The following is a 24,783-nucleotide window of genomic DNA, read 5'->3' on the forward strand; positions in this document are numbered from 1 at the left end:
TGGTTGTGTTGTTTCAAGTTGCACTTCGCCAGTCTGCATTAGCATTGGACAGGGTATTGCAGCAGGAAGTGGTATTTGAACCCAGAACTTTAGAGATTATAATGCTAAAACTCCACTCTTTAAAGAATCTTCTACAGGGAAACATGACATATTAACCCACTAGGAGAAGTACCAGCAATCCTAATTAAAATCATATTACATAGCCCATTTTCTGGTCAATCCTGAGTCAATATAGAACATTCATGAACTGTAGGAATAATCAAATGAGCTCACGTAATTGCCACCTCTTTATTAAGATATCTAACAATTGCAACCAATTTGTCCTTTACTCATTGCAACTACAAGTGAAATGACTTTGAAACCAGTTTACAGCCACACCTGTTTATCCATTTCTGGAAGAATGCCATCCTTTTAAGTCTAATAAGCCATGTTTAAATTCAATTTAGGCCTTTAGTTTTAACTAATAAATCTCATACTTCTAAAATAGCCAGTGCATTTCTCTTATGACCCTTCCTTAGCTGCTCTTGACCCTGCTCTAGTCATCTTTTCTGCTTTCAATATGGCCAACTCAGTTTAAATGTCAGATCTCAGACACCACACACAGTTCATTTTATTCCAATAGAGTACATTCAAATGAGCTTTTGTTCTGAGGTTTGTGCACAATCTGCTGAACATTGTACTGCATTTTTGTACCCATCACAGCAGGGTTCCTCCACATAATACAAGATAGATGTGCAATTTGCTGCAAAATACATGTTTTATCAAAGTATAGCAGCAGTAAAGAGTAAACAGAAACAAGTCTGGTGGACTTTTTTTTTTTTTTTTTAAAAAAAAGAAATACCAAGAGCCACTGGGTTCCCACTGCACTTGCGCATGTCAGTTCAGGTAATACAAAGTGTTTAGTCATTCATTTTTACAACTCAGGACACCCCTTTCAGTCTTCACTGTTACTGAGTGCCTTGCAGCCCTTCTAGGGTATGCTGGTGCTTGAAGGAGATAAAGGCACTTACTAGGTTAGTGCAATACATCAAGTCATCATTGATGTGTGAACTACAAGTGTGTTTGTGGAAGTGTCCAGCATATGAAAGAACATTACCATCACAACATTTTGTATTAATATTTGGTTTATTGAAACCTAGGAAACTTGACCAAGATTGAGTGCAACTCCTGGTAAATAGGCTTTGATAAAACAGTGAAAGCAAATTTTAAAAGGTTTAAAATTATGGGGCAGCTTGTTGTGTGGTGGTTAAAACTGCTGCCTTTGGACCCGGAGGTTACAGATTCAAATCCACCCCTAGTTGTGCTATCCTTAAGCAAAGTACTTACCTTTAATTGCTCCGGTAAAGTTACCTGGTTGTATAAGTAGGCAAACTAAGCAACTCAACATTGCAAGTTCCTTTGGAGAATCTTGTCAGCTAAACAACCAAATTCAGAATAGAACATGGCAATTTGTAAAGGTTTGCAATCAAGACACCATAATGTTAAATTCAATAAAATGTTAGTTTTGTGTAATAAATGTGAACTAGTTCATTTATTATAGTCATTAAGATGGTTATCCTTTCTAAAGGACCTCAGCCATCAGCTTATTGGGGGAAAGAACTGAAGGACTTACAATGTACCATTGTCACACCTTTATAATGTCAAGAATCCAAACTCCCTTTAACATCTCATGTGATTGGTTCGAAAGTCTGTCCACCTGCCATGTAACCTGTAAACAAAACCCTTCAAGTTATCCCAGTCCCACTCCTTTACCTTCTAACAGTCCCTCACTTTCACTAAGCCCATTGACACAGCATTTCACTTTTACTGAAACCTAAAGATGCATTACTTTTCTTCTAGCTCTGTACCCCTTTCCTGTTGGTAGGTGAAAGACAGAGGTGAGAAAACTGATTCTACAACTGAGCTGTCAACAAGCCATTACTGTAGACCCTAACATTTGCTCCACAAACCAGCAATTCCAAAAAGCAAAGACACTGCAGGGAATTGAACCCTGTCCTGAAAGAAAATCAGGAGTGCCACCACCAGAGTCTTTTGCTTTTTTTTTTCCCCCCTAACCCCCCCTCCCTCAAATCCCCTAGAAAGGCAAAAAGCAAAACCTGGAGGAACTATAGTTTGTTCCCCCAGGAAAAGAAAAGCCTTAGAAAACCTGCTCTTTACATTCTGCCTCATCTACTTATTTTTGAGAGCCTGCAACTATGACAAAGTTGTGTTCCCACAATTGAATCCTGAATAGTCATGTCCATACATACAACATTTATGTGTAAAGACTCAACCTCTCAGTTACAACAGATACCACACTTCCAAAAGACTTCGACAAGAGCGTAGATATATATATATATTTTTTTTTTTACCAGGTATGGCCAGTTCATGGTATGGAATATTCTTTAGAAGAGTTGCTGGAAAAGACATAAGATTTACAAACACCCCCCCCCTTTCCCAAATCCAAAGCAATTACAACATTCTGTTAAAACAAAATTCAAAAACACACTAACTGTAGTCCAACCGATACGACTAGGATCCTTTAAACGGTACTTGACAATCAACTCACATTTCACGAATGCTTTGTCCGTAACTTCAGGAGCCACAAAAGGGATTCTTACTAGCACTTTTTCCTGAAAGGAGGTGCAAAAGCCAAAACCAACAAGCACTCAACGGGGATATGCTTCAGACCGAGGAGCTAGAAACCTGTTGAAATACAGAAATCCAGACGCTCCAGGACCCATGATGCACTCCGAAGACTCGCATCACTTGTGGCAACTTTAGTTGTAAAGAATCTGCAAAATAGCAAGAAAGTTGTTCCAGCCCACCCCCCAACCCAATGGCGTGACCCCAAAATGCCAGTGTAATGGGTTGTCTAAAATCCAAGATACATGTGAACACGTATTTTGACTTCAGTTTCAAGATAAAGTTTACTTCAGCTTTAAAGAGTACTGTGATGGTTAAAATTTACATAAGCTTGTAACTAAATTGATTCCCACCGATTCCCAGAGATCCATCTCAGTTAGCTGATCCCAGAAGCCAGAATTCTTGCATTCAAGACAAGTTTCACAGCAAGAAATTTCACCTGTTTGAGGAACCATAGGGAAAGGGGGGGAAAAAAAAGCCACACAAACACAGGACACATGGTAGGACATCCATGAAGGAGATCAGTGATTTGGGTTTAGCTGAAGCATACAGGTGCAGGTAGTCAAGAGGAAACTTCTTCATTCAAGGGACATTCACTTGCCATCAGCTCCCACAGACAGCTTTGCACAGAGATGCAGGTGTGTGACCAGAGTGGGGCAACAGCTGAAAATGATCTGCAACACAAACAACCGCTTCCCACATTCTCCCCACAGCATACATTTCTCAAACAAATGACGTGATCGAGTGACTCTGAACCAAGTGTTAAAATGCAAGCAACACTAAAGGCAGTGATAATGCAAATGCTGATTTAAGCGTTGCATGTGGAAATTAATTTCCCTTATTGATGGATGTTACGAGAAAGGATAGGGAACCTCACCTGTATAAAGTTTTATATATAAACACTGCAGCGAACTCAAAATGGGCTTCAAAATGTGTAAAACTGCTCTTACGATTAACTCCAGGCACGGGGACGCAGACTTGGCTGAACTTCAACCTGAAGCATTTGGTGCTGATGCAAGAAACACGCCTGCAAAGGAAGCATCTAGAATACGCACATAACCCATCCCACCCACCAACGTTACAGCCCAACCAAGTTACCTAAAAGCACGTTTTACGTTATTAGCAACACAGTTGCGCTGCCAGTACATAAATTTAGACTTAGCTGCACAGTTGCACAACTTGCCTTGGCTTCTCATTCAAATTAGGTCACATTAAAGCAGTTGCACAGTTGCACAACATAATCCCCATCTACTTTCCAGTTAAAGCAGGCACACAGTTGCATGGCTGCTGTGTTCATAGTTTACCTACACAGTTGCGTAGGTGCTAGAACCAAGGCTTAATACAGTACTATTACACTATTCATTAACACTTTAAAAGCATCCTGCCTGGTTAAGAGACGAGGCTCAGAATGCCGGAATCCTGGTCTGTGTACTTCACGGTCTTCGTTGACTGCTCTGCAAGATTAAAAAGCAAAATACCATACTGCCATACCCACCCACCATTTCAATGATATATCCTACTCCCTCCCACATCCTGATTTTACATTACCACTGAAATGTAAAGTGTCCAGACAACTTATCTGTTCTGACTTAGAAGTTTTCCATTTCAATCCTCCTGTTAAGATTCTGGGTTCATCCATTTAACTGCGGAGAACGTTTGAAGGAAGAGACACAGCAACCACTTGCACACCACTTGTTTTCCATCAACAATGCCATAAAGGCAATCTTCATTACACACTGAAGGAGTTTTGGATCCCAGGACTTTATAAGCATTGTTCTTTCTCACTTCCAAGGTATTCTATGGCCATCCTGACTCATCTGTTCCGCCTTCAAAGTGCTGCTACCAAGCGCCAGCCGAAATGAGGCTCTACATATGTTGCCCGTTTAAGACCGTACCTGAAAAGCAGAGGAAAAAAGGCCCCAAGACACAACCCACCCCAACAAATGCATACCAGAACAACTCCAGCGCAACACTGAATTTATTAATTTAAAAGGGAGATCCACTCCCACATTACAACTTATTTACAAGTTAGATATAAAACTACTGTCCAAACAAATGTCTCAAAATACACAAGTATCATCAAGAAAGATAACAATGCAATTTCATTACCTTAAGACTGAAAATGTAGAAAACATAACTGAACTCTCACATAGCTGAATGCTTCTCTTTTGTATTAAGTGCTTGGTACACTGCGAACTGTAAAATGCATAGAGGGAAACATCTTCCACCCACGTGCCCCACCCCATTTATCAAGTAATAATACCCCCCAAAAAACATATGCAATTTAGGATTCCATAATTACCATTATAGAAACTCAAGACCAAGTAAAACAATATTCAAAAATGTTACCTGACAGAACCAATGAAAAAAAATCCCTCATGTCTCTATGCTCCAGGTGCATTCATACAGGTCTGATACAAGCCTGGATTCAGCAGCTTGGGGGGGTGTCTTAATCTGGAAGAGTCACAATTAACCAGCCCCCATCCCATCCACCCATGGTGACAATCCCTTATCTGTGCAGGGCATTACTGAATTCTCCCAGATGGATTGACAGTTATCCCACGTTGATATCGCAATGTATAGTTACTGTAGTCAAGTGGTTATAAAGCCACTGAAATCACTTCCAGCTACCCGAGAGGGCCCAAGGAGATAAAGCAGCCATCAGAATCACTTCAAGGTGCACTGCCATCCTGTAGATTCCGCTGCTGGTTCCGCCACAAACCCATTCCATTGGATTACTTTTAACCGTTTTACAATGGAGCTGCAAAGAATCTAAGATACAAGTTAACCACCCACCCCCCCACTTCCCCAAGTCCCCAGACATAACACAGCAGTTAACAAAAACACATGCCAGTAAAGTTTCAAGTTTATAAATCACATTCAAAGCCCTTTGTATTACATTACCATAGCGTACACTGTACCTGCCTACAGCACATTTGTGGCGAGACCTGTAGCTTCACTGACCCAGATTTTGGCTTTCAGCCCGTTTCTTTAAACGATGGAACCACTTTAGAAGGTCGTGTTAAGTGCAGAGGTGCCAAACAAGCCTGAACCGCTCTTCAGTGAATGCAGTCTTTAGGCGTTGCCTATAACTCATGTACCTGTGAAAAGAGATTCAAGACCCCCATTTTTCCCTCCCCAATCCCATGTCCCCAAGAACTACCTGACAGAAACCTATAGGTAAAATACAATTTCTTAAAATTATCTTCTAAGATGGCAATTCTTCTCCATTTTATATCGCTACTGATGACGAATACTCTCATGCACAGCTCACGCTCACTTAGCTGCCGAGGTGGGTGACGTTAATGGGGAGTGGGTAAGCGAACAGCTGATCCAACCATCTCCAATGTAGACCACCTTCAAGGGACTGGACCTATCAGATTAAAACGACAAGGACACTCTCCGGACTGTCGACTACATCTGAACGCAGGAAGACGAGAAGTCCGAGACGATCCTCCCTCAGCTGAAATCAGCACAGTGGACAGACTTGACCAATAGCCCCCGATGAACTTAACGGTGCCACGACCCGGTGTTAAGCACTTGTTTGAAGGAATTTTGAGTATTTAATAAGCCTTGCCTGCAAAAAGAACAAACACAAAACTACGCAAGCAAGTGTTCAAAATCTGAAAAAGATATGCATGTATATTGAAATTTCAGATACAGCAATACCTCCACCAAAAATACAAACCCATCACTTCTTAAAACCGCGCTAGGTGACTGGACCCGGATCTGCAATTCACCCTCTCCCTTCAACTGCTTGGAACCCCGCCGTGCTGCATTTGCTTGTTTGGGACTAAGGCCTCACGTCATGCCGCTGGATCTGCTTCTGCTGCTACTTGCTGCACTCTGGCTTGCCGTCCCCTCTGGATTACACCGGTGACTCCTGATTCTGCCTGGCTCTCCTGATTCCAACAGCCTCCACTGGCCATCCACGCACAACTAAGTCCATCATGATACCAAACATTTCACTCAGTCCTCTCCTTGGGATTTTTTCTTTTCTGCAAGTCTTCTGTCTTCACCTTTGCTCACAGCATTCTCTCTTAATGACACAGTCCATTTAAAAAAATCTGGCTAACAGCTTTAGCTTTAATGGCCAACTCTTAAAATTCTTCCATTTCACTTCTAGTTGCATAAGCAACTCAAATATTCTTCCCAAAGATGCATTCATTTAAGCGGCCACTTGGGGTCGCTCTTCAGCACTTGAACTCGATATGCCACACATCTTCAATACGTCACTGCTCCAACAGGCTTTAGTATTTAACTTCATGCTTGCGCCAGTGGCTTTTAGCTTCAAAGTATTTTCTTGAATACCCATTGAGGCACAAAAGGCTGCTTACAGACACTGCAATTCCATTTTACGTAAAGACTTCAAAACTACACAAAGAAAACAAGTCTTTCCCTCAGAATTCAGGTTTCTCTAATAACTTTGCTGTACTCAACTTCCAGAATTCACTGAATATTAAAATCACTTTTTCAGTTTGTTACAGAACTGACAATTGGTTACAATCTCATCAATTAACTGGAATTTTCTGTATGCCATGATTTAGCACTTTCCCTACCAACACTGACCACTCATCTTGCTTTCATATATGGTCTTCTTCCTCATCTCGACTGTACCATATCGTGGTTCCTCTACACTATTCTGATATAATTTTAACCACACGCACTTTAAAGCATGCAACAATTTTGTATTACGTATCGCTTAAACCCACTTAATTTTATACTCTGATTTTATCATATTCATCAACCATACTCTACGATACTGCTGGCGTACATAACCTTTCGACGACACGCAAGTAACTTCTTACCACACCCCTGGTCTGACGAGTTTTGACAGAAAAAAATAAAGTAGAAAATATACAGGAGCGATCATAGAATAAACAATAAATACACTACTTGATAATAACTACAACAACAGAAAAATTTCCTACACCCAAATCAAGATGAACAAAAGTCACCAAACTGAGCCACAAACAAGACAACAGCCAACCCTTGTATGAAAAATGGCTACTGTAAACGCCTGTGAGCTGCTATATATATAGATAGGAGGGTGCCGAACACCCCGCGCGAGACATGCTTCCGCCTTCTGAAACAAATAGTTCCTAAGAGAGAACAAAAGATGCGAAACATTGCAATAAACGTATAAAATATAGTTTGGGAAATGTAGTTATGGATGTTAAATTAAATATTTCTAGACAACCACATTTTGTTAAAATACTTATTTACATCAAATACATTGAAACTAGCGTTTGAAACTTTACACATCTTTTTATAAAGATATTATAGTTATACTGGAAATTTTATTTTAAATGTTTTAAATACAACATTGCCTCACAAAGCAAATGTTCATGTAAGCCTGCTGAGAGGATTTATCCAGGAGGAATACTAATTTGAAACGTGGAAAAAGCTTCACTGTGATACTTTCGACATCATCGCCTTGTACTACTTTTTACAAGAAAATAAATCTGTTAACTAAATGCTTTTCAGTTTGTGTTGACATGTTTCATAGATGAATTCGAATACTTATCAATAAAAGTCTGCACAGTAATTGAACGAGACTGTTAGAAACCCCAGAAAAGTCCAGACTAGGGCGGGACAGGGAGGAGAACATTACGCATACCAAAAGCCCTAAATGTTCTCCATTATAGTAAAGTTCCATTTGAACAAAAAACAATTTATTTGTTAGTAAACACACAGTTTAGCAATAAAACATAATAAACAAATTTAAAGCATCTCTCTGCGGTAACAAAAAAGATAAATTCTAACCAACTAGAACACTTATTTTCAAAAAATAACAACTACGTCATTAAAACTATGCCAAAGCGGCGGATGAATACTGCGCTAGAGGCGAGAAGGTTCTCGACAACCGGATCAAACTGGATTCAACCAGCTAGCTCCGCAGGATCTTATTTCCTTTTGGTGCAATGTAAAACGGCGCATGCGTGTGTATGTGAAAGACGTGACTCGATAGTTTGTTTACACTGAAAAGAGAGATATGGTGTTGTTGGCGATCAGACAATGCAAGTTTGTTGAAACCAAAACTTAATATCCATATACCACAGGACACAGTATGCACTTGAAAAGTGAAGTACCTTCACTCAGCGAAATTATTTGCCACTTATTTGAATCCCTTTTAAATCTGCGTCACAGTACATTTGGAAAAATATTAGTTACATTTCAAATACTACATATTCCTAACTTTACATCTGCGTCAATTGTGTGAAATATTTTAATATTTTGTTTCCCTGCAACAAACGGCTAATACATTTGCATGTCAGTGTAGTTAAACTGTATACTAGATAGTATAATTACAATAAAGTAGTTTTTTTCTATGTCTATGTTGTATTAAATGGATGTGGGGAACGTCTATTGTGTGAAAGTGTGTCTGTGTGTAATGCTCCTAGAATTCCAGAAAGATCCGCCTGTGAGCGAAACACGAAGACCACGTGGTTTGGAGCAGAGAGCTCAGAACTTCTGGAAATTTCCACGAGTTTGGAAACAGCAGTGGTTTCACTCCCACGTCGTTTCGTTTTATGGTCAAAAAGAAATGCAGTAAAATGCACATATACTGGCAGTATATTATACACAAAAATTAAACGACAAGCTTCGTACCAAAGCCCAGAAGAGCCACTCAACTACAAAAATAATAAAACACACAAATATAAATATACATATAGGTTGAGAATATATACACTAACTGGGTAACGCTATTATATTCCAGCCTTACAAGTAACGTCAAACATTAATAGGTATGTGAGGATGGTAGCACATGTTTAGTGGTTAAAAAAAAAAAAAAACTAACGCTCTAGCTAAGATTTAGTTTCATACAGTCTCGTTTTTATAAAATATAACAAGTAATTTAAAGCTTCCCTATGGAAAGCTATAGAATTCTCGTAAAATCAGTGCTATAAAATGATAAATCCAAATATGGCTGAGAATCAACAGAGTGGCTCTTGTGTGCCTCAGAAGGCACTGGGCGCTGCCACGCGCCCTTCGCGAGCTCTGATACGTCCTGCCCACATAGAAGGCGTGTGACGCACTTCCTCTGACTATATACGAAGGCAAGCGGTGGTTGCGCAACAATGTGGGGTGTGTCTGTACAAAACATAAGGGTGCTTTTCCAACTCATGCTCTGATTAACCCGTTGTTCATGCTTTTGTTATAGAGTGTTAAATTTTTTTTTTTTTTTCTGGTCTTCAGTGTTACCATGTAAGTAGTTTTGCATATGCACGTTAAAATAATACTCGTATTTGGAATAGCCTATTGTTAAAATCTAATAAGTATATTTTTCTGTAGAGTATGAAACAAAATGTAGAACATTGTCTCTTAGAAAGGTTTAGTTTGCAAGGTAATTCACTTAATGGTACTGTTTACTGCTTATTTTGCCTGGTTGAATGAGCAGCCACAATAATTATATCCAACACAACACAGTGCTAAAACTGCAGCACTTTTATTGTCCATATTTGTAGGCTCAGTAGGCAAGAAAATACCTTGGCAGAACAAAAGGAGCCTCACCCTATGGGAATGGAGCCTGTATTAAGAGTCTGTCAGCAGCTTGGCAGGAAACCCAGCTGAGTTTGTTTTTAATACAACTAGCACTGGCCTGCACACTGCAGTGCAACGCCCACTGCAAACAGCAAAGTAAAGATGAAACATGAAAATAAGACAAGTAGGAACAGGAAAAGTAAAGATATGAAGTGTCATATTTGCTTTTATAAAACGTGAACACACTGATCATCATGTTTGCTATAAGAGAAACAGAATTGCATGGATCCAGATGTCATATTCAGCACGATGTAGAGAAGTATGAACTGCAGACACAAATATTGGTTTGGATACCGTTAAGGTTTGTGTGCAATAATTGCTATTATAGCATTTGCCCAACGTTTCAATTAAGTGACTGTAGACATCCAACATTCCCAATAAAGGTAAAATTTTTTTATAGTCTTTTATACAGAAAATTTGTTATACATAATGTAGATGAAAAGTGCAAACAAACTGGAGTAGTGTTATAAAACCTCATTCAAGTAACACATCACAAATGATCTGCTAGTTGAATTTGATCGTTAATTGCTTTTAGCAACAGTGAAATAAGCGATTATTTGCCAAACCAATGAACACATTTTTACATTCTCTCTAAGGCCACCTGTTTAAGCCTTTTGAATTATTTTACATATGTTTGATATACCACTGATTTGGTATATAAATATCAATTTTAAACTTTATAAGACAGCACATCATAGATCATCATGGATGTCAAACCAGAAAACATAAAATAAAATTTGATTTTCAACACACACAAGCTTTAATATAGTACTGGCAAAATGTGTGTGCTCAGAGGCAAATCAATGCAAACCTGCAAATTAATACAGGATTTAACTGTTAATGCCTTTGCACCAGAAAATGCACACAAAGTTGCTTTTTAATAAAATGTTAGGTTGCAAAATCATCACAAATGTCAGTGTTTGTGTTGAAGCTATACAATAACTGACAACTGTATAACAAAATCTTGTTACCAGAGTATGCAAATGACTGGAGGACTTAGTACTGGTGCACAGGAGAAAGCAGTAGTTCTTCTAAAGCCTCACTCACCCACTCCTTCCCCAAAAAACACATGGTCCACATCAGTCTACATGAGGCCCTTAGGAAGGTACCAACTAACCAACTGCTCGTGTGGGTGCCGAGCCAAATAAAGACCCATCAAAATAATACATATAGGCAGAAAATATGGGTTGTCAGCGGAGTTGTTAAACTCAGGCTTTAACAGCAAATAAACCCATTTCAAGGTAAAAGTATAATTTAAAAATTGCTCTCCCATGTACAAGCCAAAAGTATCCACAATAATGTTTTAACTTTACATATTACTGTGAATATTTTGACTTAAACACATACTACTGAATTGGGCATTTAAATTGTCTAGTAAAGATAACTTACTTCTAACTACAAGAAAGAAGAATTTCAAACTGAAATAATTACAACTTATGTTTTTTTCTTTAAAAAAAAAAAAAAAAAAAAAAACCCCCACACCTCATCAGGCGGCTTCCACACTCAGCAAACTGGGGTGGTACTTTTTACCCAAGGGCAAAGTGAAAAGGCTTCTGAACTACATTACACCTCCAGAGAATAAATATAGTAGCAGTAGGAGTCCCTTGGTCCCGCTGTCTAGATGTAACCTCCAGATCAAAAGTTTTTCTTTTATAACAAACAGCCTGGTTTTCTTTCTACCAATATTCCATAGACTGGAACCATTTAGTTCTTTCCCACATGAATGTGTGGATTCAGCCGGGGATCCAGGTTGGGGTCAGCATCAGCTGAAGCTCTTCCTAGCTTTGACATGATGCTGATGAGGGTGAAGAACCCCAATGTGCCAAGCAACAGGATAAGCAGGAATCGCTGCTTCAGGCTTAAGGATGTTCTCTTGGAACCAGACCGATTCCTAGAAAATTAAGATAAAGGAAAAAATGAGGTTGCTCCTATGAGACTACAAATTTTGTTTACAACCTTACAGGAAGAATAATATGAGAATTATGAGAATAAAACGCTTAACAGTAAAGTCCATGACTTGTTCATATGCACTGAAAAAACCTCGAATGAGCCGATATTTTAGTGCTGTATATTTAATGTTTATACAAATAGCTGAAAATAAGCCATTTCATTTCAAATTCACATTTAGATTTAAGATGCTAATTTCCACATATTAGCTTTTATACATCTGAATGCAAAATTCTTGAACATATATTGCAAACAATATCCTGCATCAGAAGTAAAAGTTGTGACCTAAAGGTATTTCAGAAAGCAAATTAAGTCAAGGAAACTAACTTCAAGATCTGTGCAAACCAGCTCAGCGCTGGTCGGCGGCGATACTTGTCATCATCAAAGTCAATCTGTGTCACAGATGATTGTGCAGAGTCTCGAGTGTCATAGACCTTTCGTGGTGAAGAGGCTGGAGGCAGAATAGGTAAAATGCAGATTAAAAATCACATGCTCCATTCTTACACCACATTTTTTTTAAACATGTACCCACCACAACAAGTTGCCTAAAAAATTACACTGCTTCCACTAAAACAGTTTTATACTTCTTCATACAAATCTGTTTTTCTCTGCTGTAAGAAGAACCTAGTTACAAATATTAATGCAATGTCAAACACTTAAAAATCATTGAATTCACAATAATTCTAGTTTTTTTCCCCTCTCTTATTGTTCAGGTTTAAAGCGCCATTAATTTTATACCTTTCTCCCTCAGAATGGTTGCAGAATAGCCATTTTTTACAGTAAGCTATGCTACATGGGAACATTTCTTTCATATGCTGCTTACAGGAATATAGACATACCACTGAAAACTGTACAAAGAGATGGCGACTCTGCAGATATGACACTTCAATCGTTAGCATCACCAGTACCTGTGTGAATCGTGATGGAATCATTTGCTGGAGCTCCACTCATACTAATGACGGCATGGCCCTGAGAAACCAGGCTCCCGTTGTTAGCAGAGGTGGCAAATTGTGTCTGAGCAGGAGCTGGAGATGATTCTGGATGCGAGATGAAGGACTGGTTGGATGAAGTGCTGGCTGTCTGCGCCGCAGATGCTGGGGGGTGGGCAGAAGACAAATCAAGAGCTTACCAACTTACATTCGTTTTTTACCACCATTTGGATCTACAGGGAAAGATTTATTTTAAAACAATTTTCTGGAAACATTGCATTCAAAGTCATTTTAATGCTCTTGGCATTCGGAGTTATTACTTACCATCAAAGGATGACCAATTGTTGTAGTCAGTGACATCAAATGATGTGTTTTCTTGTGAATTGCCTGTTTCTTCAATCTTGAGAGATCAAATTGATCATACTGTTAAAACACCTCAACCACAATATCATACTGATTCTCAGCAAGTCTTTCATTAGAAGATTTCATTACAATTTAAAGAAAAATTAGAACTAATTGACTACAATGAAAAATATAATGTTAATTAAATTACACTGCAACACTTATAATACAACCTCAATGAACTAGTGACAAACATTGAATAGTGATACTGCTACGAATGACATTCCTGCAGGAAAAGGCATTCACACCTTTGGTAGATTCATGCTACAGAATGTTATGACCATTCTGTCAAACCAATGAAAGAATATCACATCAAAAATTAAAAAGAAAACAACCATTAAGGTATCAAAAAGTCTGTATGAGAAAACCTGCAGATTATTTCTCACCAATGGCAATCCCAGGCCAGCTCTGGCCCAGTTCACCGAGGACAGTTGTTCCCTAAGCACATCGGCAACAGGGCTTGCCAGGTTGGAGGGTGGGAACACAGGCCCCTGGCAAGAGGGGCACTGGTATCCAGCAGGTGCGGTGTGCAAGGGCAGCCGGGTTGCCAGCTCATTCAAACAAGACCAGTGGAATAAATCTGGAAGAACAATAGATGAGAGGTAATAGGGAAGTCAAAACAGAATGGGAACCCTGGGCCTGAAAAAGTGGCCGGGGCCAAACTTTGCTAGTTGCTCTCACCATAACACACCAGCCTAACCGTATCCTGGGAAGCCAGTGGCGTGGAGCACAAGCGACAGTTTGGGTTGTAGTCACTATCCTGGAGCCACTGTAGGTACGACTGCACTATGCACTGCAATCCAGCAGGAAGGGAGGTGAAAAGGATAAAAATCATTAACAGATCATTGCAACACTTTGCAAAATATAATAACGTTTGCCACGCACATTCCATTTGCCTTGCAGGCACTTTTATTGTAAAGGCTACATAAGGTCAAAACAGCGAAACACAAAACATCAGTAGCACAGATAACGGAGAAATTATACCCTCCTCTTGTGCAATTAATCAGCATTTAAACTATTGTATTAAATGTACGGCTGATAGGGTATTGTTAGAGTTACTGCTTTTGGATCCAAAGGTTGCAGGTTCAATCTCCACCTCTGGCTGTAGCCTGAGCAAAGATACTTATCCTAAATTACTCCAGTAGAGCTACCCAGCTGTATAAATGGGTAAATAACTGTAAGACTGCCAACACTAATAACTGTAACCTTAACATTGTAAGGTGTTTTAGAGGAAAGCATCAGCAAAATGAATAAATGTAAAAAAAATTATGTAATCAATCATCACCATTTACTCTATTTTTACACTACTGTGACAAATTACCTATTTTCTTTTAGAAATAAACACAATAATTGCCTACAGACCTCCTTTTTAAAATAAACTAAAAATCCCCCTCAATTACCCCAACCGCTGGTCGACAGCACCCACTAACCTTGCTATGGTTGGAGACGAGGCAGTGTTCGCACACATTGACCCGGTGTTCGAAGCAGAACAGATTGGTCACCTTTCTCTTAGGACATTTGCACAGACCCATGGCCTGACCTGACAGACAGAGAAAACAAGCTCAAATAATTTGATTCACATCTGTTAAATGTAAAATAATAAATAAACACAAGAAAACCTAATCGGCATAACATCATGAGACACGTCATGATGATTCGCCGCCGGATTCTCTTCAGAGAGTCTGAAGACCTCGTCCTGTCCCATTTCATTCTACAACGTAGCCAAAAAATACTCTGCTGCTAAGACAGCAGGAGGACATAACTGCATGCTGCTGTCAGCACTATGTTTAAAAACTTATCTTTGAATTTCAACTTACTTCATATATATAACTGTAACTACATAACGACTCATGCTATTTGCTAGCTTAGCTAGCACTGCAGGCTAACCTACTCGGAATCACATGATAAACTCGTTGGCAGGTTTTAAGCAGACAACTGGAAAATAATAACAGGCAAGTATTACCGAATGTGAGCGTTTTACATATGTACCTGTACTTCGGAAATGGACAACTGCCCTCTTCTAACATATACTGGTAGAAATGTAAATCACTTGAATCGTATTTCGAGTTGTGTTCACTGTTAACTTCCTCCAACTTGTTATGCCACGTCTCTTCCGGTATAGTCGCATTTTGATGACGTTGACATGACCTCACGCTTGACCTTTTGCCTTTAATGTGTTATGTTAAAAAATAGCTTTATTTTAATATATGTTCGTTTTTAAAATACTAACAGAGATATTTGAGAGACAAAATTGTGCTCATAACTTCTGAAAGTGTTGTAAAGAAGCAGTCGGACATGGGAATAAACATTGGTTTGCTCCTATCTCCGCCGGAAGTTCTGCTGTTGCGAACGCAAAGGCGGGCAATTTAAAATTAATGGTTTCTGCCTGCTGCACCGAGACATTACACTACATTTTTTTAAAAAAATATTTTGAATTACAGCGGATTGATTTTGTTGGACGAATCGGTCAAAATGAGCACCAGAAAAGCACGACCAGCTTCGGCGGGACGCGGGAGTGAAAATGAAAACAACATACGTACGTAAATACAATTCCATCCATCCGCTCGTTATCTGCGTTCGTCACGTCACAACCACGGCTGTCAGTCGCGATCTTTACTGATCGTTATTGCTGGTCATCCAACTTTTACTTATCTTTGTGCAGTGCGTCTCACGGCGTTTGATTTTTAGCTGTACAACGTCCTACTGGTTGTGGATGTTGTGACAAATAAAATTTGAATGTGATTTTTTCATAACACATCATCATCATCACGAATACTCGGTTCTCTGTTACTAGACTAGACTAGAGCCGAGTATTATTCTGTATCAATTCAGGGTTAGTATAACTTATAAGTACCTGACTTGTGATTCGAATTGTGTGTGGCGATGAATGTTATTCGAGATATACATTAATTTGGGGCAGCAGGTACTGTGCTGTTTGGGGCCCCAAAACAACACAGTACTTGCTGCCCCATGTATATCTCAATATTTACTTAAGTATTGGGTTAGTGTTTGTTCTATGATCAGCTCCCTTAGAACCATAAAACAGTTACAGTGTCACAGCGGTAGTGGTTATACCTGCTGCCTTTGTAAAGTAATGGGTTTGAATCTCATGATTTCCAGCTGTTTTACTTGTGAGCAAGGTACTTACCCTGAGTTACTCCAGTAACATTACCCAGCTGTATAAATGGGTAGTAAGTAAGTAGTTGTAAGTAGCTTAACGCTGTTAGTGGCTTTGGAGAAAAGCATCACTAAATGAATGGATGTAGACTGAAGGTCCTTCACGAACCTGTTTGTTTCCCAGCGGCTCACAGCTCAAATCGCCGGCGCTCTCCTCGCTTCTCTGACTCGCTGCAGAATGAGCGGAAGAACCAGAAGCAAGGGGTTAGTACACGCAAACAGCAGGACTGACTTTCTGCAAGGTCACATCCTCAGTGTTTTACTTTGCCTCACTCATACATCCATCATCTTTGCACGATGTCGCGCTGAACCGGAAGAAGAGAGAATCTGAGACAAACTGTATCTGCACGAGCATTTTTCCCCCCAGTTTTTACATTCCTCATCATTTGTTACCTTTTCGGTTTACTTTCCCCGCTCTCTCGTGGTGCTGTAGGTTGTGTCACCGTTTTATTCGATGAGATGTTTTCATGCTTCAGATTTCTTCTAAAGTTTCTGTGTCATAACTGATCAAGAGGGGATTATGAAGAGGGAGACAAGTATTTCCAATGACAGTTTAAACATCGGGGGCCCAGCGTCACAGCGGGTTTGGTCAGGGCCTGCTCTCTGGTGGGTCTGGGGTTCAAGTCCTGCTTGGGGTGCCTTGTGACAGACTGGCGTCCTGTCCTGGGTGTGTCCCTTTCCCCTCCGGCCTTACGCCCTGTGTTGCCGGGTTAGGCTCCGGCTTGCCGCGACCCCACTTGGGACAAGTGGCTTCAGGCAATGTGTATGTGTGTGTGTGAGTTTAAACATCTCAAAAATGGTAAAAATCAGCAACTACTGCAAAAACATGGCTAATGCTGGACAACAATGCTTTTATTATTTTATTTACTTTATTTTTCCTTTTTGTGTATGATGCAGAGCCCAAAACATGCCGTGAAGCGATCCATCACCGTTAGAAAGATAGCACCAAGGAAGACACAGGTTAGTTCAATCTTCTTTTTGGTTCTTTCAGTTAAAGGAATTTTGTAACTGGAGTTTACAGAACCTCAAAACAATTTGAAAGCAATTATTTTATTTCACTAATACATTTTACACTTGATATGAAACAAGTCAGTATATTCAGAAAAGTAAAATAGTACTTTTTATCAGCTGTACCAAAAGAAGCCTAAACACAGCCAATTGTCTTAACACATATAAGTTAAATAAGCCCTAGTTTTGCTCCAAACTGGTAACCCTTAATTAAACCCTTATTCTTCAACAAGAGGTCAATAGACTGTCATTTTCCAAGCTTTGCCAAAGATTTTAGGATAGATGTAATATATACCACTCAATGATATTTGTTGTCATCTTATTAAATCTTGCTTTTATAAGGGTTTAACTAAGGGCTAACGATTTAACATCTTCATCCCAAACCTTATTTGTCTTGATCAGGTGACTGAAACTCTGACCCCATCAGTGAGGCGTAGCCCTAGGGTGAGTTCCTAATCTCTTTAGCAGCAGTGAAACACTGTGACTACATGTGAATGGTGAATTTCTGAAATGTTACTCTATCTTTTTTTTTTTTAGTAATCACAGCTTTGCACATTTTATGAGGCCGCAAGTGGTGTAGTTTGCTAGAGCTAACATCTTGCACTCTGGGTTTGAATCTCTGCACCTTCTGTGATACCCTTGACAAAGGCACTTACTCTGAATTGTTTCAGTAAGAATACTCGGCTGCATAAAAGGGTAAATAATTACACGGTTGGCATTTTACAAACACTGGAGTTACAAATTTTCAAGGATACCCTTTCCTGTTTATTTTTTATTTTAAATTGTATTTTCTTCACTTAAATGTATTAACAGATGCTTTTCAGCTAACGCTTTTGTCCAAGATGACTTGCAGTACTAGATACACTGCACATTCAAATCCCTACAATCATTCACCAGAGCAATGTAATACACACAGTAAATTCAATCAGAACTACTTTGTTAGTTTTCAGCAGAATATGAATAAAGCCAGGGCGGCACGGTGGAGAAATGAATACCGCTGCCACCTCACAGCGCCTGGGTGGTGCAAGAGGATGTGGGTTTGATTCCTCGCTCAGTCTGTGTGGAGTTTGCATATTCTCCCCGTTTCTGCATGGGTTTCCTCCTTTAGTCCAAAGATATGCTTTTCAGTTGCATCACTGACTCTAAATTGCCCGTAGTGTGTAAATAGGTGAATGAATGTTTGTGTGGCTTCCCTGTGATGGGCAGTTGACCCATCCAGGGTGTACCCCCGATGGTGCTTCCAGCATAGGCTCTGGGTCACTACAACCCTGTGATGGAAAATTTGTTTGTGAAATTGGATGTATGGATGGAGTCTGAAAGTGTGATGCCAGTGTTTATTAATTACATTTCTTGGTGTGGAAGGTACTGAAATGTATAATCACAGGTGTGGGAAAAAAAGTGCTATTACTAATTTAATCCTTCTAATTAAGCACTAGGGTTATGTTAATCAGCTGTGTGAATATTCAGTTCTGCTTTAGGCTGTCGCTGTAAAATATATATGCTAAGCCAGAGGAGAACCCCAGGAGTCTGGAGTTGTCCCAGAAAGTACAGATTAAATCTTTACCAGCAAAAACAAAAGTCGTGAAATTCTTGTACTACTTAGGCATATGTTTCTTGTAAATATCTCCTTAGCAGTATAACGTGTTTGTTTTAGGTTTCATCAGAAGGGAACAAGGTGAATATCAGCAGGCTGACAGATGGAAAGTCAGAGAACCTCAAAAAATCCACCTGTGCACCACCTCTTGCACCTAGCAATACATCTGCCATCTTGCCACCTCCCAGTGAGACTGCCATCCTGGCTCCAGCGTCTCCTGCCAAGCCACAGGAGGACTCCAGGAGTCTGGAGTGGTCCCAGAAAGTACGGCGCTCATACAGCCGCCTAAGTTGTGGGGAGCATTCATTCCAGGGCGCTCCATCCTCCCCAGCAACCCAACGAAGGGATACACTCTTTGGATTTGAGCAGCTGGAGACCCCTCCAGTAGCAGTCCACAGGGCACAGCAACACCACATGAGTGTGGACTCCTCCCTTTCTGCTTTAGGGGGCTCCTTCTCTCTGATGGAGGCCACCAGTAGCACCACGAGCTCCCCAGAGCCGGACCTCAACATTCCTGGTGTAGCTGTGGTGAAAGAGAAGAGGAAAAGATTAAGGGTTCAGCAGATAAAGGTGAGTAATATGAGCAGAAAGAACATCCTGGGGTCTCAAATGTATTTCGAGGGGTGGCCCTGTGATTGCCAGTTAGTAAATTTTTATTTTAATGTACAATAGGAGGACACTGTAGGTGCCTCTTAGAGTTTAATCAGCTGGCAAGATGCTAGTGCCCTTCACACAAGTGTAAATTACCTTAAAAAGGATATGTTAAAATCATTAAAACAGTGATGTTTATAGCAGACATGGCTCTGTTATTTATAGTCACAAATGCCCATAAGCAGAAAAGACAGTTACCTAAGAAATGATGCAAGAGCCTCGGGTACATTTTAACATTGCATTTATATAGATCAACACAGAGATAGTTAGCCACCTAAAAAATTATTTAAAACTCGGATCTTACAGGACCAGAATAACAAGTAAGAGTAAGCATATGATTCCCTCTTATTTGTGTCATTCAACAAAGAAATACATTCTCCTCCAAAAATGACTTTCGGGCTGTTTTGGAAATAAAGCTGTGCTCATTTTTTGAAATTTAAATGAGCATATACATAATACTCCAGGGATCAGCTGAAGTAAACTGATGTAGTCCATGGCAACAGGCTGATTTCATGCTTTTACTGTTTTAGATGCAGACAAGGAGTCAGAAGATTCCTTGTCTGCATCTAAATCCTCATAAGGAATTACATAAATGTATTACCTACTGTAAAGCCACCACACATGCCGATTGCCTCATAGAGGATATGTAAAAAGTCTTGCAAGTTGCACATTTTAATATAATTTTAATGAGACTAATGCAGTCAATTCCAGCAGTCATTGTTTTGTAAGATTTGTTCATTAAACTGCATATCGTTTTGTCATTGGAGTGCAGTTCATGGAAATGGATAAGCATGTTTACCTTTTAATTTCAGATGTCGGAGCTGGATATGTTGGCAGCAAAGATGAACGCTGAATTCGAAGAGGCAGAGAACTTTGACTTGGTTGTGGAATAAAGGAGCATCAGCAGAAGTGCTAAGAAATAACCAAAAAGAAGAAGAAAAAAAGTTCCCAACTGGGAACAGCTGTTATAAATTAGCCACTAGGAAGCTGGATTTGCTGGGTAATCGTAGTATCCTTTTTTTGGAAGCTTAGGCTACTGTTGCTGCTTGTTTATATGGACTAAAGTGAGGGAGGACTCAAATTTAGAAGTGGTCAGGTCTAATTTGATCATGTTTCTCTGCAGCAGTAGACTAGCTTCCTCAACCTGCTTCTCAATGAGCACATGCTTATTGGACAAGGCTCTGTGCTTCTAATATTCATTAAACCATTTAGAATGCAGAATTTGTTCATTTGCAGTTCTCCACATCTAGGAATGGCAATCACTGGTATACAGTGTCACCACCACCTTGAACACTTTTCAGATTTAACAGCAGTGGCACACATGAGGATATAACTGCCTGTTTTTCTTCCATTGTGCTTAGTGTACAAATGTAGCTGTATTTTCTCATTACTTGTAGTAATTGTAATCTCCTTGCCCCTTTAGTCATGACTTTTAAAAGTTGCTTTCTGCATCTTCACGCTCAGTTCTACCTAAGATGTTTAGGTTTTTAAATTTTGATTGTTTTAAATCTGTTGGTTGTTTTCAGCCTCCAAGTGTGGAGCCCCATGTCCTGGGTTCACATAGATAAAGAGCTGACCAATACTAGTCCATCAATATGTGTTCTTTGTCCATGTAACAACTTTAAAGTCCCTGAGTCTGTTGCCTTCTGATTCCAGCTATGAAACCCACTGTTTGTATAACATTTACAACATTATTAAATAAGTGCATGTATAGCCTTTTATTCGTTTTGATCACATGCTTTTTGTGTACTACTATTAAACGTTAGTGTCTATGCTGAAATTACTGATTGTTATACCTTGTGGGCTTCTAGTGGAATAAAAATCAGATCGTAACCACAGGTGTCTACAGGTGTTCTTGGAGGGCAAGGGTGAAAATGAAAGAAATGAAATACCTATTACTTAATATCTAAACGTGTTTAGTTTTAAATGTTGGGATTTTTTTTTTTTTTTTGGTCAAAATACCGCTAGTAACGTATGTAGTGGTTAGAGCTGTTGCCTTTGGATCCTGAGGTTCAATTCATGTCTGGCTGTAATGACCTTGAACAAGACACTTTCCCTGAAATGGCTCCAGGAAATGTTACCCAGCTGTATAAATGTAACTGAGTTTATTCTTCTGGGGAAAAATGTCAGCTAAATGAATAAATGTAATGTAAAATGCAGCATTTATATTTGTTTCAGTACAAAGCAATTGTGTGTTTCCTTGCCCACTGGAGGGTGCCATAGCTCTACAGTCTTCTGTTGTCTGTTCCTCGCTGTTAATCCTGCAAGAAGGTGAGACGTTCCATCCACCCAAAGGGTCTTAATAAACATTCTGATTTGAGTGTCTTACAATTTCTGGGCTCCCATCGCTGGCATTAATTCAAAAGCTAACCAGTGAGATGTGTAGACCATGGTGGACACCAGGAAGATTATAAGAAGAAATGTGTAAGTGATGTAATAGTAAAGATAAATGTATAAACACATACTGGGTATTTTTTTCTCATAAGAAAATCAGACACTACATTTCCTGATTAAACCTGTACGGAAAGGATGAAGAAGATGCTTCGTGTGCCTGCAGAATAAGGGTCCTTGAATGGGTGTCACAGGGTCCATTAAGCACAGGCTTAGTTTGAAAATTAAACTAAGATTAAAAACGATATATTACTATGCTACTACTGTCTATGAAATGATTTTAATGAAGGTAATTGTATTTCAGTCCAGCAACTTGAGAGCGAGCAGTATTTTATCTTCGTTTATGGACATTTTCCAAGAGGGGGCTCTGTGGCCTCAAAAAGGATAAGAACCTCTGCTCTAGACAATTATGCAGCGTCTACCCTTCAGTTATTAGCACATCTTGTGTGCTGCGTAGTGTTTCATATGTGCACGCAAGGGCTGCATGGGATGTGCAATTATATTCCTAAAATATTCCTTTGAGAACAAAAAAGCTCAGGGGGGTGGACTAGTATGGTAACCTTCTATTCTCTTTGCTGGAGGTTCAGGGATAGCTGCATTATTGACTGTTTGTGCAGGAAATGCTCTCCTACACAATTACACATTGATCATAGAGGTGGGGATAGGGACTGTTAGGTCGACTGCCACTTAGCTCCGGTTCGACATGTTGGTTTTCCCTTCCTTTAAACTTTTGCACAACACCTGTTTTCGGCCAGTTCTCAGTCGAACTGGGCCGTATGCATTCCTTTAATGTCACCGTATTGTATAAATGAAGCGTGATTTCACAAATACATGAAGGGGGAATATTATTTACATTTATTCATTTAGCTGACACTTTTCTCCAAAGCAACTTATAATGTTGAGGTCACAATTATTACATGCTTACAATCATTAACACAGCTGGGTAATTTTACTGGAGCAATTTAGGGTAAGTACCATGCTCAAGGGTACTACAGCCAGAGGTGGGATCAAACCTGTGACCTTTAGAGCCAAAGGCAGTAGCACTACACTACCAGCTGTCTTCATATATTGTACAGTTGAACCTCAGCTAGTATGTTTGGTTTTATATACTCATGTTTCTCATTTCTGTTTTTCTGAGCTTAATGTATAGTCAAGAATTGTTTGGGGGCACCAGCCCACAGTAACACGCACTGCTACGCACGTTTGCATAACTCGGGAGCACATTGTTCTGTTTATCCAGCCGAGGGGTCTCGGCCGGTGGTGTCCTTTCCGGCCTGCTTTTTTTGCGGTGGTTTCGCTTATCGGAATTCAATGCAATTGTCAGCGAACCCGTCAGGAACGACAGTTAGAGCTCCACTGACATAATGGGGCCAGACAGGTCGGTTACGCAGTAGGAATCCCGCCGGGGGGGGGAGGGGGACGACGACATGAAACAGTGCTCACCGTGTGAAGAAAAGCCTGTTACCTTTTTCGTAATATTTAAATGAACTCGCGTGTTAATTAATGGTCACCTTCAGAACGTAACAGTCGTTCAGGTGGAATTCCGCTCCCATTGATTCCGTGAGAAAAACAGGGAGAATTTGAAATTCACCGAAGCCACCGCCGGGACCTTGGAAGCTATGGCCAGAGGTATAATTACATCACATGTACACTGAGAGGGGTGAGAGAGAATAATTGATCATGTACAGTAGTTTCCCAGCGATGTGTTTCACTTGGGCCCTTAGACAGAATTAGTTCCTTTAACACACAGGAGTATTAAGGAAGGCCATTAGAATTTAGTGTTAATAAATCAGGATGATTTACCAGGTAAAGACAGCGCTGGAGTAGAAGCAACTCACACCGTTCCGTTTTGTATTCCTTTTCCGTATTCAAAAGCAGGTAAGATTTTCATTTTATTCTTTTTCAATTTTTATTTTTTTTTATACAAACCCATATGGATTAACAGTTTAGATGTGGTTAAAGTAAAAATGTTATGCAATAATATTGATAACGGATATGATGGAGAATTTTGGTAAAGTAACGGTTTATATGGATGATTATTTAATCAGATGAGAGTAAGTTATGGAGGAGGGCAGTTGGTAGCAAAGGGGTTGTAGCTTCTGCTTTTCTTTGCACCCAAAGGGTGAGGGTTTGAATCCCACCTCCAGCTGTGGTAACTTGAGCAAGGTCCTTACCCCGAAACTGCTCCAGTCAAATGAACTGAATGAGCTGTGTAGATGAGTAAATAATTGTAAGTGGCTTTGCAGAAAAGCGTCCGGTAAATGTACTATTTGTGTGTGTGAAAAACATCGGAATATTCCGTTTCAAGTCTGTATGCTTAGCAAAGTCAGTGTGTGTCAGTTTTAGAAAAAGAAAAAAAACAATGCGTTTCTGCGTATTTTATTTGTACTAAGTGCACTCTCGCTGAACAAAAACAATTCCAGTCTGACTCCACGTCAGGATATAACACAGCGAGCAACAAATCTGTCAAACTTGTCTTCGAATAATATCTTCATTTTCGGGTGTTTGGCTGGG

At 39.7% G+C, this 24,783-nt stretch overlaps 2 protein-coding genes across 2 annotated transcripts; one reads left to right on the top strand and one right to left on the bottom strand.

Annotated features, from left to right (window-relative positions):
- Window positions 1-11,620: 11,620 nt before the first annotated feature.
- On the bottom strand, window positions 11,621-15,559 carry zfpl1 (zinc finger protein-like 1). The gene is made up of 8 exons (XM_018737181.2): window positions 15,438-15,559; window positions 14,879-14,988; window positions 14,130-14,241; window positions 13,835-14,028; window positions 13,371-13,446; window positions 13,026-13,211; window positions 12,445-12,568; window positions 11,621-12,061 (listed from the first exon to the last, which is right to left on the bottom strand). Exons 2-8 carry the CDS (start codon window positions 14,978-14,980, stop codon window positions 11,875-11,877), a joined length of 981 nt encoding a protein of 326 aa, XP_018592697.2. The 5' UTR covers window positions 14,981-14,988; window positions 15,438-15,559; the 3' UTR covers window positions 11,621-11,874.
- A 259-nt stretch (window positions 15,560-15,818) lies between these two features.
- On the top strand, window positions 15,819-21,541 carry cdca5 (cell division cycle associated 5). Its single transcript, XM_018737247.2, has 6 exons — window positions 15,819-15,984; window positions 16,750-16,829; window positions 17,523-17,585; window positions 18,036-18,077; window positions 19,288-19,797; window positions 20,691-21,541. The coding sequence occupies exons 1-6, from the start codon at window positions 15,921-15,923 to the stop codon at window positions 20,769-20,771; spliced, it is 840 nt and encodes a 279-aa protein (XP_018592763.1). The 5' UTR covers window positions 15,819-15,920; the 3' UTR covers window positions 20,772-21,541.
- Window positions 21,542-24,783: the final 3,242 nt, after the last annotated feature.

This window comes from Scleropages formosus, chromosome 13 (assembly GCF_900964775.1).
Source record: "Scleropages formosus chromosome 13, fSclFor1.1, whole genome shotgun sequence".
NCBI classification, from domain to species: domain Eukaryota; kingdom Metazoa; phylum Chordata; class Actinopteri; order Osteoglossiformes; family Osteoglossidae; genus Scleropages; species Scleropages formosus.

Excerpts from the sequence above, each read along its gene's own strand:
- cdca5 (XM_018737247.2), top strand. The coding sequence starts at position 15,921 with ATGAGCACCAGAAAAGCACGACCAGCTTCGGCGGGACGCGGGAGTGAA. Across the intron at positions 15,985-16,749 it reads TGAAAATGAAAACAACATAC|CGGCTCACAGCTCAAATCGC; the intron begins GTACGTAAATAC and ends TTTGTTTCCCAG. Across the intron at positions 18,078-19,287 it reads CAGTGAGGCGTAGCCCTAGG|GTTTCATCAGAAGGGAACAA; the intron begins GTGAGTTCCTAA and ends TGTTTGTTTTAG.
- zfpl1 (XM_018737181.2), bottom strand. The coding sequence starts at position 14,980 with ATGGGTCTGTGCAAATGTCCTAAGAGAAAGGTGACCAATCTGTTCTGC. Across the intron at positions 13,447-13,834 it reads CTGGCCTGGGATTGCCATTG|ATTGAAGAAACAGGCAATTC; the intron begins GTGAGAAATAAT and ends TGATCTCTCAAG. Across the intron at positions 13,212-13,370 it reads CAATTGGTCATCCTTTGATG|CATCTGCGGCGCAGACAGCC; the intron begins GTAAGTAATAAC and ends CCCACCCCCCAG.